Genomic DNA, 12,975 nt, shown 5'->3' on the forward strand with positions numbered 1-12,975 from the left:
CCCGGCCAGTAAATAGTTTTAAAGTTTTATTTAATCTCAGCGCTTTGGGAGGCTGAGGCGGGCGGATCACGAGGTCACAGATCGAGACCATCTTGGCTAACACGGTGAAACGTCGTCTCTACTAAAAATACAAAAAAAATTAGCCGAGCGTGGTGGCGGGCGCCTGTAGTCCCAGCTACGCAGGAGGCTGAGGCAGGAGAATGGTGTGAACCCGGGAGCGGAGCTTGCAGTGAGCCGAGATCGCGCCACTGCAGTTCGGCCCGGACGAAAGAGCGAGACTCCGTCTCAAAAAAAAAAAAAAAAAAAGAGTTTTATTTATATTCATATTAGATAACCATTTGGGTGGCACATTTCACAACACAGATGCACTTCTTAAAAGTCCTCCATCCGTCAGCGTTGTAAAAAAGGAAGTGGCACGTTTGCATGTAGTTCTTCTGAGACGGAGATTTAGGGACAACTTTGCCAAGGTGTGTAGGTGGGATAATGGGAGACTGAGACAGGCATATTGGCCCAGGAAGACAAGGGAGTAAAACTAGCAATAGAAAGGAGGGCCAATGCCATAGCAGTGGGATGGAGTGAAAACAAGAAAAAGAAAAATGCCTCAGGATTTGGCGGAGAGTTTGTTTCGCCTTTTTAAGATAATACTCCTGGTCAGCTTCCCAGCTTCTTAAGTCTGGACACTGTAATGATTTTGGATGACTGCATTCCATGACCTGTTTTAAGGTAGGTTTTTTGAAAATGGGAGTTAAATATAGGCTTTCTTCCCTATGTATTCAGTTGCGTTTTTTTCTTTTTCATTTAGAAATGTTGTTTTATTTCACGTTCCCTTATTTATATTTAATTGAGAAGGTGTTGGACATTTTATCCGTCTTTAAACATTATTTTCTATCTAGAAAATCTGACTTCAAACAAATATACTCAGTTCTACATTATAAAACATATTACAATGAATTTAACGCTTAAAACTCATTCCGGAAGTGACGATGGAAGCAGGTTCAAATGCTTTCCCTGACACTTTGTGGCAAATTGTGGAACTACAGTTTGTTTTTCCAAGTTGTTTCCTGATAAATTTTTTATGTGTATAATCTAACAAATAACAATCAAGAAATTGTTATGCTATTTATGTACTTATATGTAAATTAAACAACCAAGAAATCACGAAGTGTTTTATTAAGATGATATCTAAACTGAAATATCACAACTTACTGCAAATAATAGTTTGTTTCAAAAATAATTTGAATTGCATATAAAAATCACAGTTGCTGTGATTAACATTACATTGATATATTGGAACTAAGGTTTTTGGAAAAATCGTGTTTTCTTTCAATCTTTTAAAAAATACCATATTTATAAAATGAGTCATTAAGATTATCTCTGGGCATTTTCATTCTGTATTGAAGGTTTTTGAGGGACATCATTAGTAATTCAAAGTGTATTTCACATTTTGTAGTCTGTCTTATCATGGCAACTAATTTCTTTTTTTTTTTTTTTTTGAGAGAAAGCCTCACTCTGTCGCCCAGGCTGGAGTGCAGTGGTGCAGTCTCAGCTCGCTGCAGCCTCCACCTCCCGGGTTCGAGCGATTCTCCTGCCTCAGCCTCCTGAGTAGCTGGGATTACAGGCTCCCGCCACCAAGCCCGGCTAATTTTTGTATTTTTTAGTAGAGACAGGATTTTACCATGTTAGCCAGTCTGGCCTCGAACTCCTGATCTCAGGGGATCCACCCACCTCGGCCTCCCAAAGTGCTGGGATTACAGGCTTGAGCCACCACTCCTAGTCAGCAACTGATTTTTAAAATTGTGGTAAAATATACACAAGATACAATTCAACAACCTAATCAGTTTTAAGTGTATAGTTCAATGACATTAAGTATATTCACCTTATAGTGCAACCATCGTCACCATCCACCTCCAGAACATTTAAAATTCTTTAAAACTGAAACTCTTTACTCATGGAACAATAATGTCTCCTTCCCCTCTTCTCCTAGCCCCTGGGGAAAAAGAATCTACTTTCTATCTGTCTGATTTGATTGCTCTGAGTACCTCATATAAGTGGAATCATGTAATCATTGTCCCTTTCTGTTTTTACCTTATTTTAATATAACCAAAACTAAATAAATAAGCAAATCCTTAAAATAAAATTGATATATTTAGTACAGGTCCTTTTGAGACACTCAGTGGTCCACTAATTATGTACCATGTCCAATCACATCACAATATCATAAATTTTATAGTCAATTATTAGTTGACATTTCAAGGCCCAAGTATATGTTTAATAAGAGATGCAATCCTACATATGCAGTTTACATGTTCTTAATCAAGTCTTAGCACCAGCATATCACCTTAGTTTACATTTGTCTAAGTGCAAGTATTGGTTTGGAATGTAATTTTGCTCATATACAATCTGTAAGATACTAAAACAAAAGCTAGTTTATTATAAGTGAAATAATGGCAAAGGCCGTTTTAAAAATATTGTATTATTTTCTCATTTGAAAATCAGTTTAGTCTTTAGCCCATAAAATAACAGGAAAATAAATCATAAAGACTATATCTGAATATTATTTAACATATTTTATAAAGATATCCTCCTTTACATCATGGCTGCAGAGGTTTTCATGCAGCTTGAGCCACTTTCCATGTCTTACGGAGAATGTGCAGGAGCTGTATATCATCAGATTATTTCAGAGAAAGAGCTGGTAAGACAAATGATAGTCTGAAAGATAAAGGAAAAAAAGAATTGGTATCTTCTTGGCACCTCTGCATTTCAAAAATACTATTTCAATAAAGTCCATGTTAGAGGTGGAATTCAAGAATTCACTGAATCTGCATTCTTGCCTTCTGCTATCTTCTTTCCCCCTCATATGCTCAATTATTCCTCACTCCTGGTTAATGAAGGCAGGCTTTTAACTACAGACTAACCATAAATTGACTTTAATATTGGCGTTTAATGGTTATTCACAGAACTAATTTAAAATGTGGTATCAAGTTCAGGTCCTGGGATTTACCAAAGTTCATCAGAGGACAGTACATGGCGAATTGAGAACCATAGCCTACTTTATGTCTAAGAGAATATTGACAAACAACTAAGTTCTCTGTGAGCTCTCAGATTTCACTCAAAAGAAATGAAGAAAGTAAATTCTCTGTTTAGCCTTTGGGCCTTTTTTCTCCTTTTAAAGAATTTGCTCATGGGAAAATATACCATACCAATGGCAGCAACATACTCTAAGTTTATGAGCAAATCAATTCCATACATAGTTACTGCAGAGTATATTATAGGTAGTATTTTTGTTGGGAGAAAAGCAGCAGAAACTTAGCAAAGTAAGGGAAAGAGAAAAAGCAGCTCATAATGATAAAGAGCCTTTGTGCCAGTAGAGAGAGAAGAAAAAATACAAAAGAAATCCATAATGATCCACAATAATTTTATAATGCAATTCATGGCCATGAAGGGTACAACATGTGATTGGGTATCAAAGAATAAAGAAGCCATGTTAATTTAGGCTAATTAAAAGATATTTTGTGAAGCAGAAAGTTTTTTATTTGGTTGGTTGATCAGTTGATTTTGGATAGTTTTGGGTACTATTTAATTAGTTAAAAAGCTATTGAAATGGAGTATCAACCATTCCCAGACAGAGGAATGGCATGAGTGATGGTCTGGGCATGGAATATGTTTGATACACAGTGAAATATCAGATTCACTCTGATGCTCTGTGTATTTTACGGGAAACATTATAAGGGATAAAGGGTAAAAATTCAACAGAAACCCAGTTACTATTGTCCATCTGAGAATTTTGTACTGTCCAGGAGAAAACAGAGCTCTCATTGAAATGGAAGAGTTAATACAACAAGACATTGTGCTTGTCTGTACTCCTATATATTTTATCCATTAAAGGAATTAATGGATTTTATCCATTTTATGACATTTATTTTATTATTTTGTGACATTTATCCATTAATGACAATAGTGGATAAAATGTATAGGAGTACAGACAGGCACAATGCATGGGGAAACTATTAGGACGTCACTGCAATACTCTAGCTAATGGTTACAACAATCTGACATTGGGTATTTTCAATAGGAATATAAAGAATATAATAGGTGAAAGAGATATTTTGGAGATTTCAGGCATAATTAATGGGAGAAAATGGAAGCTTATTATACTTCAGAGAAGCATAAAGTCCAGTGATAAGTTTAAGTTGTATAAATTCAATGTGCTCTCAGGAGAAGGTGATGTTTACTTTGTACTTTTAGAACCTTGCATGGGTGAGTGGGTTACTGAATAAACAAATAAATGTTTGTGTAACACAAATTTAGAGGATGTGCAGTTGTAGATATATATGTAATTCTGAATAGTCCATTTAAAGACAGATACTAGGTTTTCTTCCAGGGTTTCTAGAGTTTTGGGTCTTACATTTAAGTCTTTAATCCATCTTCAGTTGCTATTTGTATGTGGTGAGAGATATGGATTTAGTTTTGTTCTTCCGCATATGGCTAATCCAATTTTCCCAGCACCATTTATTGAGTAAGATGTCCTTCCCCAGTGTCTCTTTTTGTTGACTTTGTTGAAAATAAATTGCCTGTAGGTATGTGGCTTTATTTCTGGGTTTTCTATTATGTTCTATTGATCTATATGTCTATTTTTATACTATTAATAGTATCCTGCTGTTTTGGTTATTATAGCCTTACAGCATAATTTGAAGTCAGTTAATATGATACCTACAGCTTTGTTCATTTTGCTTAAGATTCATTTGACTATTTGGGCATAGCCACAGTCTTTAAATATTTGAATGGACATAATGTGAAAACCATACTTAAGATATGTTTAAATGGCACAGTAATATTATCTAACACAAACTCAAAATTCTAATGTATCCAGTTGTCCCAGTAGCTTTCTTTATAAATATTTTTTTTCATTTTATTTCTTCTTAGCATTGAAAGGTAAATATCCTAGCATCTACACAAGAGAACCGATGTGTGTATATATATATTATATATATAATATATATATACACACACAAACATATATATAAACTATGTACTATATATATACACACACACACAGGAATACATACATGTATATATACATATATACACATAGAATACATAGGAAGATATAGATGATAGATGATAGATAGATAGATAGATAGATAGATAGATAGATAGATAGATAGATAGATATAGATGATAGATAGATAGATAAACTTCCCCCAAAAGTGTGCCTTGGCATACTTTTAAAAAAGCTTACAAGATCTCAAACTGTCTTAATAGACTGACAGTCACCAAATCAATCATCCTTCTCATTGCTGCTCTGAGTAGATTGCACCTGGAGAAATGATTGCAGTTATGGATAGCTCACTTAGAGCTATTACTGATAATCTGAAGTGTGTTCAGAATAAAATAACCAGGGTGATGGGGAATGAAAAACCCATGAGTTTCACATGATGGATTCTGATTATCTTTAGGCTGGAGAAGCATAGGCTAGGGAAGTGGGCATAGCTGTGGTTGTTAAATACTTGAATGAATGCCTTTGTAATTTGAATTGTGTTTCTCCAAAAGGATATGATTAAGTCCTAATGATCATTACTCAGAATGTGACCTTATTTGGAAATGGGGTCATTGCAGATGTAATTTGATATCGTAAAGTCATATTGCAGTAGGGTGGGCCTTTAATCCAATATGACTGGGATCCTTATAAGATGATGGCCATGTGAAGATAGAAACACAGTAGAATGTCATGCACTGACAAAGGCAGAAATTGGAGTTATACTGCTGCAAGCCAAAGAGCACCAAAGATTGCCTGAAAATCACAAGAAAATAGGAAGAGACTAAGAAGAATTTTACTACAGCTTTCAGAGAGAGGATAGCCCTGCTGACACCTCGATTTGAGACTTCTAGCTCCAGCACTGTGAGACAATAAGTTTGTATTGTTTTAAGACACCAGGCTTATGGTAGTTTGTTACAGCAGCCCTAGAAAACAAATACAATATACATAAATAGGTAAAGTTTATTCGTTCAGTTCCAAGAAATAATTAGGATCTAGTAAGCAGAAATGAAGGGAAAACAGAACATGAACAAGAACTTGCTAGTAATTAAAGCCACTACAAAATGAACTCAAGGGCTCCAGCAGGTTTTAAATTACCTAGTATTATAAATGTTCAAGCAGGATGAATCAGAGATGGTGCAGAGGTGATTATTCACGCCTCAGAAGGAAGGTTAGACTGAATAATCACCAAGTGAAAAAATTATATGATCCTATCTTAAAGCCCTGTCAAATAGAGGTTGGTGGCTTCCTTTTCATTTTCTGCTTCAATCAAGAGGATATATGGATGATATAGCTTGGTGGATGACACTTAAATTCAAGATCTAGTACTTAGTTTTGCTTTTACTTACTCTAGTACTTAATTTTTCTTAGGTAGGCCCCTTAACTTCTCTCTCCTTATTTTCCCACCTGTTAAACAGAGATAGTAATACTATTCACTTCATAGTGTTATTATGATGACACTAGTTAATAATTTAAAAAATGCTTAGAACAAGGCACAGCACATAGTAATGACTAAAGAAAGAAGTGCTTTTGAACATATATTTGCTCTACTGTTGTCTAGATTGTCTAGATACAATGCATTAAGTCTTCCCACCAGTGCCATTCCTCGTGTCCAAAATACAGAGTTAAAAGATTATAAATAATTGCATGTTTTCTAAAAGTTCTGTGCATTTTTCTAGATCCAATATTGTACTATTTGGAAATTTGTTGACCAAGTACCAGAAATATAATATTTTTGCCAATTTTCTCATAAACTGTGATAATGTGTTTGCCAACTGCTAGGATGGGTTTGTGTGTGTGTGAATACGTGTGTGTGTGTGTGTGTTTCAAGTGTTTATAGAAAATAAATCACTCGATGGCATCATTTTCAAATAATACAGACTACAGTTACCCTGATTAAGGTTCACCTGAGTTTTGGATATTATCACCTGAGAGTTAGAGGGTGATGTGGAGTTTTCAAAATTAAATCCTCTGAAATCCAGGTATCTTGTTAAATTGACATCTGTTGGTAGCTGACAGCCAATTTCAGCTTCAGGAACTAGTAAGAACGTTTTCCAGCTTATGAAACTATTAATAAATGTCACATAATTGTCAAAAGAAATCCTCATTCAGTGATTCAAATTTAACAAAATTAGGTTTTATTTATTCACTATATAAAGATACTAATCTCTGAATTATTTGGGTGCATGGGTGCCAGCTCTGACAGGTTTGTGATGCCCCAGACAAATTCAGTAACTTTCAGTGAAGCAAACCCATGAATAAATGTGATGGTAGTGTGTACACCTATATAATTCCAGAGCTAGTGATTATGTAACTTTTACATAGGTCAGACCGAGGGAAGACAGAGAATGGAGGAACTGGGTGTTCTTTCAGTAAAGAGCAACTGAATGAGACAGTACAGATTTTGAACTGGGGATATACCACAAGGCAATGAGAGAGGCTGGCTGTGAAAGTATTCAAAAATATGTTTGATTGCAGGGTGACGTTTAGAGGCCCCAAGGTAATAGAAAGGAGATAAAATTGAGTGTCTGGAACTTCTATGTACTTTATTACAGTACTCTCATTTTCACCAAAGAAGGCAACCCATGTGGTGAAAAGACCACAAGTATTGGAGCTAAAGCCAACTTATAGCTGTAGTTTTATATTTTGTGAGCCCATATGTCCTCAGACAAGTTTCATGAGTTAATTTCCTGTGTCTCAGCTTCCTCTTTTATAAAATGTGGGTAATATCATTGTCCCGTAAGATTGTTGTCAGCCTTAAACAACATAAGTATATGAACCATCTAGCTCAGTGTTTGGCAATGGTAGGAGCTGAATAATTGTTGGCTCTTACCTTAAAAAAATTATTTGTTAAAAGTTCCAAATGCAGCGTTCAGGAGCAGATATGGTTCAAGGTCATGGATGAGGCAAACACTACAATTCAATAAAAATTGTTAGTTCTTAATTTATCTTAACTCAGCAACTGTTTCTTGAGACTCTACTACATATCGAGTACTGAGGGAATAGAAAGATGAATCAAAGACCATTTTAAAACGTCTGGCACTTGCAATTCAAAATCAAGTAAAAATAAATACAGCCTTACGATTTATTGAGAAATGTCATGCAAGGTAAATGAACTGATTTTAAGCATGTACTTAGCATTCACACAGATTGACAGATTCAGTGAAAACACGGCACAGCCTTCAATTATTTTTCCTTTTAAATACATATTTGTGGACTTTGTAGAAATATTGACAGTGTTTCTTCACCAATACCTATTTTCTTTGTTGAGTGACTATTCCTTTTTCTTTTCAAATTAGTTTGTGTGGCAGTGTGGAAGAACCACCACATGAGGACGGTAACCAACTACTTCATAGTCAATCTTTCTCTGGCTGATGTGCTCGTGACCATCACCTGCCTTCCAGCCACGCTGGTCGTGGATATCACTGAGACCTGGTTTTTTGGACAGTCCCTTTGCAAAGTGATTCCTTATCTACAGGTAATTGTTTTTTATGCTTTTTTGAAGCTACTAAAAAAATGTTCAGCCATAGCGATGGCCCTTACGGTAAATTAACTAGTGAGTTGAGAAATATATTTGCCTAAGGCATTGGCAAACTGAACGAAAATAATACTTGAGAATTTCTGGAGAAATAAGTTAAGTTCTGGGTAAAAATAAAGCAACAAACTGCCAAATCATCATTAGATGCTGCACAAACATTTTTGCACAACATTTTTGATTCCTAATTTGATTCCAAAATTTGATTTTGCACAAACTTTTTTGATTCCTAATTTCCCCATTGTTAAATAAGAACCTTGAACCAATTAATGATTTAACCAATTAGTGATCTCCCCAAACCAATAACTGATCTTTCTCTTGAACCAATTAATGATCTTCTAGTCCAAATCATTGAGGATATTTGTTTTCACAAGTGATTTTATTTTATACTGAAGAATTAAGACCTACTTGGTCAAATCAGTGCCATCAACAGGTTTTAGTGTAGATTCTAATTCGAACTACCGGGTTTGGAATCTACGTTCTGCCATTTTATGCTATCAAGCCAAATAGTTGTAATTCACTTATTTAAAAGAATAATTTTAATGGGATCTACCTCATATGGTTGCTGTGACCATTTACTTAGATAATTCATATAAACAACTTGGCGCAGCGATTACCCTCTGGAAGATGATGATCTAATAAAAACAGTATGTTCTCAATAAACATCAATTATCAGCATCAGAATCATCATTACTAGGTGTTTTTCTTTCCTTAACAGTGAAAACACCTTCTTTTTCTATTTAATTGCCATTTCAGTAATTAAGAATGAATACTTTCAGAGATTAGTGTTCTGATTGTTATTATAGCTCTAAAATGTTTGAAACAAAAGATTCATAAGATGATGTTCACATTCACACATCCATCCTACAGGATGGATTTCCCTTAGGAATTGGACAGCAAGTGAAATGGTGACCACTCTCTACTTGTCTTCCCATAGCCTTCCTGCACCCTCAGTTGTTACTCCATGCAGTCTCCCAGATGGTGATTATAATATTTTAAAAAAACAGAAAATAAGCTCCCAGTAACAAAAAATTAGGGAGGGGAGCACAAATAGCCTATTACTAGACATTACGCTGATTAGGCTTTTGGAACGAAATGTTGCAAAGAGATATTTAGTTCAATAGTTCCTCAATTACCTCTTATAAAACGAAGTGAAAAATTTTTTAGGTTAAACATTGTTTATAGAATAGTAAGTGGAAAATACTATAGAAGTTATAAGCTCCATGCATATATTATGTTTAATTATAAAGCTAGTTTGGGTCAGCCTGCTGAAAATCATGAATGGATTATGAAACGAACAGGAGCACATTTTTTTGTGTGTGAAGAAATAGTACATGGGACATTAGAGAAAAATATTCTCATAGAAGAAAAGTTAGTAAGAAATGAATGGCTCTGGTGGTGTTTGCATAGAGGCACTAGGAAAATGATACCTTTCAGATAATTCTAATATTTCATTATCTCTGTGGTACTTCCAGAAAGCCTTTTACCTCTCTCGGTTTCAATAACTACCCAGGAGAATATTTTGAGAATTCTCTTAATTTTGGGATGGCTGCAGTTGCCCAGAATCTTCAACTGACTGGTAACATTTCGTGTTCTCTCTGCGAACCAGAAGATTCCCTGGTGGGAAGTGAAGTGATAAGGGCAGGTGCAGTCATGTGCTAATGCACAGCAATAGCTTTCTGCAGAGCAGGCATGTCAGAATTTCCTGTGAGTATTTGCATTAGAGGACACAATGGAAGCAGCCTAACCAGTGAGTGATGCAGAGCATGGGTATCTCTTATAATCACTGACAGTCCTCTTTCACACAGCAGAACTACTTAACCAGTCCTACAGTCCAAGGAACATCCTCATCTCTGGAAGGATTCTGTCTGCCTCTCTGCGCACAGTGTCCAATCTAATCAATTCCTTAGCTGATCCTCTTCTCCACAGAGCAAGGGAAAAAACTACTGGGTAACCACATGATGCAAAAGACTAGATCCATTTGTTACCCCATCCAACATTACTTCTTGACGGAAAGGTGTAAATGCACCAAGAGATTGGTGCATGGGTAAAGCTAGTATCTCCAAATTCTTCATATTTATTGCCTCATTTTTCATGGAATGTTCCCAAATGCGATGAACAGTGCCAATGGGCAATAAACATATAATTTAAATTTGAGCAGTTTTTCTCCCTAGTTGTGACATTCTGAAACTAATGACTTACATCCCTGATATGATATTTATGTCTTACTGAATATTTAAAAACACATTACATCACGACCAGCCACATTTTAAAGTTATTTGGTTGCGTTTTAGATTATTTGGACATTTGTTAATTTGCTATAATTTATATGTTCTTTTTCTTCTAAATACAATACAGCCTTTAGATTTATGAGTGATATGCTATAACGCATTGGCAAATGCACAAAAATCTTAAAAGTCTCACAAATCTTATAAAGCTTAGCTGAATAATTAAAATGACTCTTTTGTATCTTTAATAATTGCATAACTCCAAGACCATTAACATGTATTCGGCTATTTGCTGAATAATTATGTATTTCACTTCTCTTCCACCAATGACAAGAGCATTGGTTACTTTTTCAGAGTGATTTTTTTTAACTGCATAAGATGCCCTACACAGAAAATGCCAGAAAAATAAAGAAGCCAAGTGAGATGTGGGAGGTGGGTAGTGGGTGGTCAAACAAGCTCCCTCTCTTTCAGTCATACTTTGCAACCTTTCTACCTATTAGTGCCTATCATCCAAATCTGTGATTTGGCAAAATTTTCATTTCTCCTTATAGTGAATCTTTAAGATCCCTTTGCCATATCTATTTGCTAGTATAAAACAGTGGACTTCTCTACTAAAGGAAATCCCCAAACATTATCCTGTGCGAAGGGTGCCCATAGTATAGGTCAAAGGCCAAGTACTTGAAGGCAGAAGAAAGTTCCATTATCTCACTCCACTTCATTCTCAACATTCATAATCCACACTAGATTCATTTCTCAAATGACTTACTATTCGACTGACTTGAGCTAATATCAGAATCCAAATGAAAAAGACACCCAGAAGTGAACTCTTAGAAGTTAAAACCAACAACAAAACTTTCACTTATAATTACTCATGATAAAATGCAATTTTACGTCACCTCAAGAAAATCTTATACATTACACATAATTGTATATTAATGTGTCAAATGCACAAGCAAATATAGTAGTTCAAACAATGAATATTAACACACTGATTGTCAAGGCTTCATTCAATGGATTGGTTCATTCTACTGTTAGATAAATCACACTAGCATATTCCTCCCTTTTCTGTGACGAAGGGCAGTGCTCCCTGGGTCACTGTTGGTACTGGATGTAAGTCTTTCAAGTGAACTGATATGAATTGATTATTATGACCTAATGGCATTAGGAAACACTAGAAATGACATTGATATTTGAACCATGCTACATCTATCCCATTTATCCACGTTGATTAAATTAATGGATTATAAATTACTAAGCCTTGATGAACACTTTGTACTTCTAATTCCTGGAGAGGATTGATATATCTCTAGCCCAGAAGCTATGAAAAGGCGACTGTGCAAATTTATGCAACCATACTTCTATTCCCAGGTTAGCAATGGTATTGAGGGGCCCTAGGTGCTTAACTTATTTGCAGAGAAGGAATGGAGGTTGTAGAGAATAAGGTGAGATTGGGTTGAGAAAGAGAGTTGAAGGTACCCTAAGGTAGCACTAAGAAATTTCCAGGCGTCACTAATCAACTTAAGCCCATTCTCATAGAGTCCAGCCCTTTAAAATTACACTTAAAATGAAATTAGCCTCCAATAATTTAGCAAAGGTTAGGCTTTCACTTGTAATTTCTATGAATATTCTTCTCTGAAAAGCAATCTGTTCCAATTAAAATATAGAACTTCAGACTCAAGAATGAAAGATAAAACTAACAGTATCATCATCATTATTATTATTATAATCATAAGTAATAGCAAACACACAGCACTTTCATGCCAGCCCTGGAATAGACATGTTCATCTCAACTAACTGTCCATACAATTCCATGGTTAGGTACTGTTAATCATCCACATTTTACAGATGAGAAAACTGAGGAATGGAGAGGTTAAATAATCTCCCTAAGATGACTCCGTAAGTCAGCTGGGATTCATACCCAGAAAACCTGGTTGCAGACTTGATTCCGACTATACTCTTCTGCCTCTCCCATAGAGAAACAAAAGAATCATACTTGATGAGAATCTTATCCTGTTGATTTCCTTCATTTAGCACACACACACACACACACACACGCAACACACAACACACAACACACACATTAGGCCCAAAGCTGTAAAGTGAGTGACTCAATAGTGTGCAGCTAGCTGATCAGAGAGAGAGAACAGACAGATCCTCCTGACAGCCCAGAGACTTTC

The 12,975-nt window shown here is 35.5% G+C and overlaps 1 protein-coding gene across 2 annotated transcripts in view; it reads left to right on the top strand.

Moving 5' to 3' along the window:
* HCRTR2 (hypocretin receptor 2) overlaps positions 1-12,975 on the top strand; it is a 177,696-nt gene that overhangs the window by 132,226 nt on the left and 32,495 nt on the right. For both annotated transcript variants that reach the window (XM_032140861.2, XM_032140859.2), the window contains one exon: positions 8,335-8,513. In XM_032140861.2, the coding sequence (XP_031996752.1) occupies positions 8,335-8,513 (179 nt within the window). The remainder of the gene's footprint in view (positions 1-8,334; positions 8,514-12,975) is intronic.

Source organism: Hylobates moloch, unplaced genomic scaffold (genome assembly GCF_009828535.3).
Source record: "Hylobates moloch isolate HMO894 unplaced genomic scaffold, HMol_V3 SCAFFOLD_20, whole genome shotgun sequence".
NCBI lineage: Eukaryota > Metazoa > Chordata > Mammalia > Primates > Hylobatidae > Hylobates > Hylobates moloch.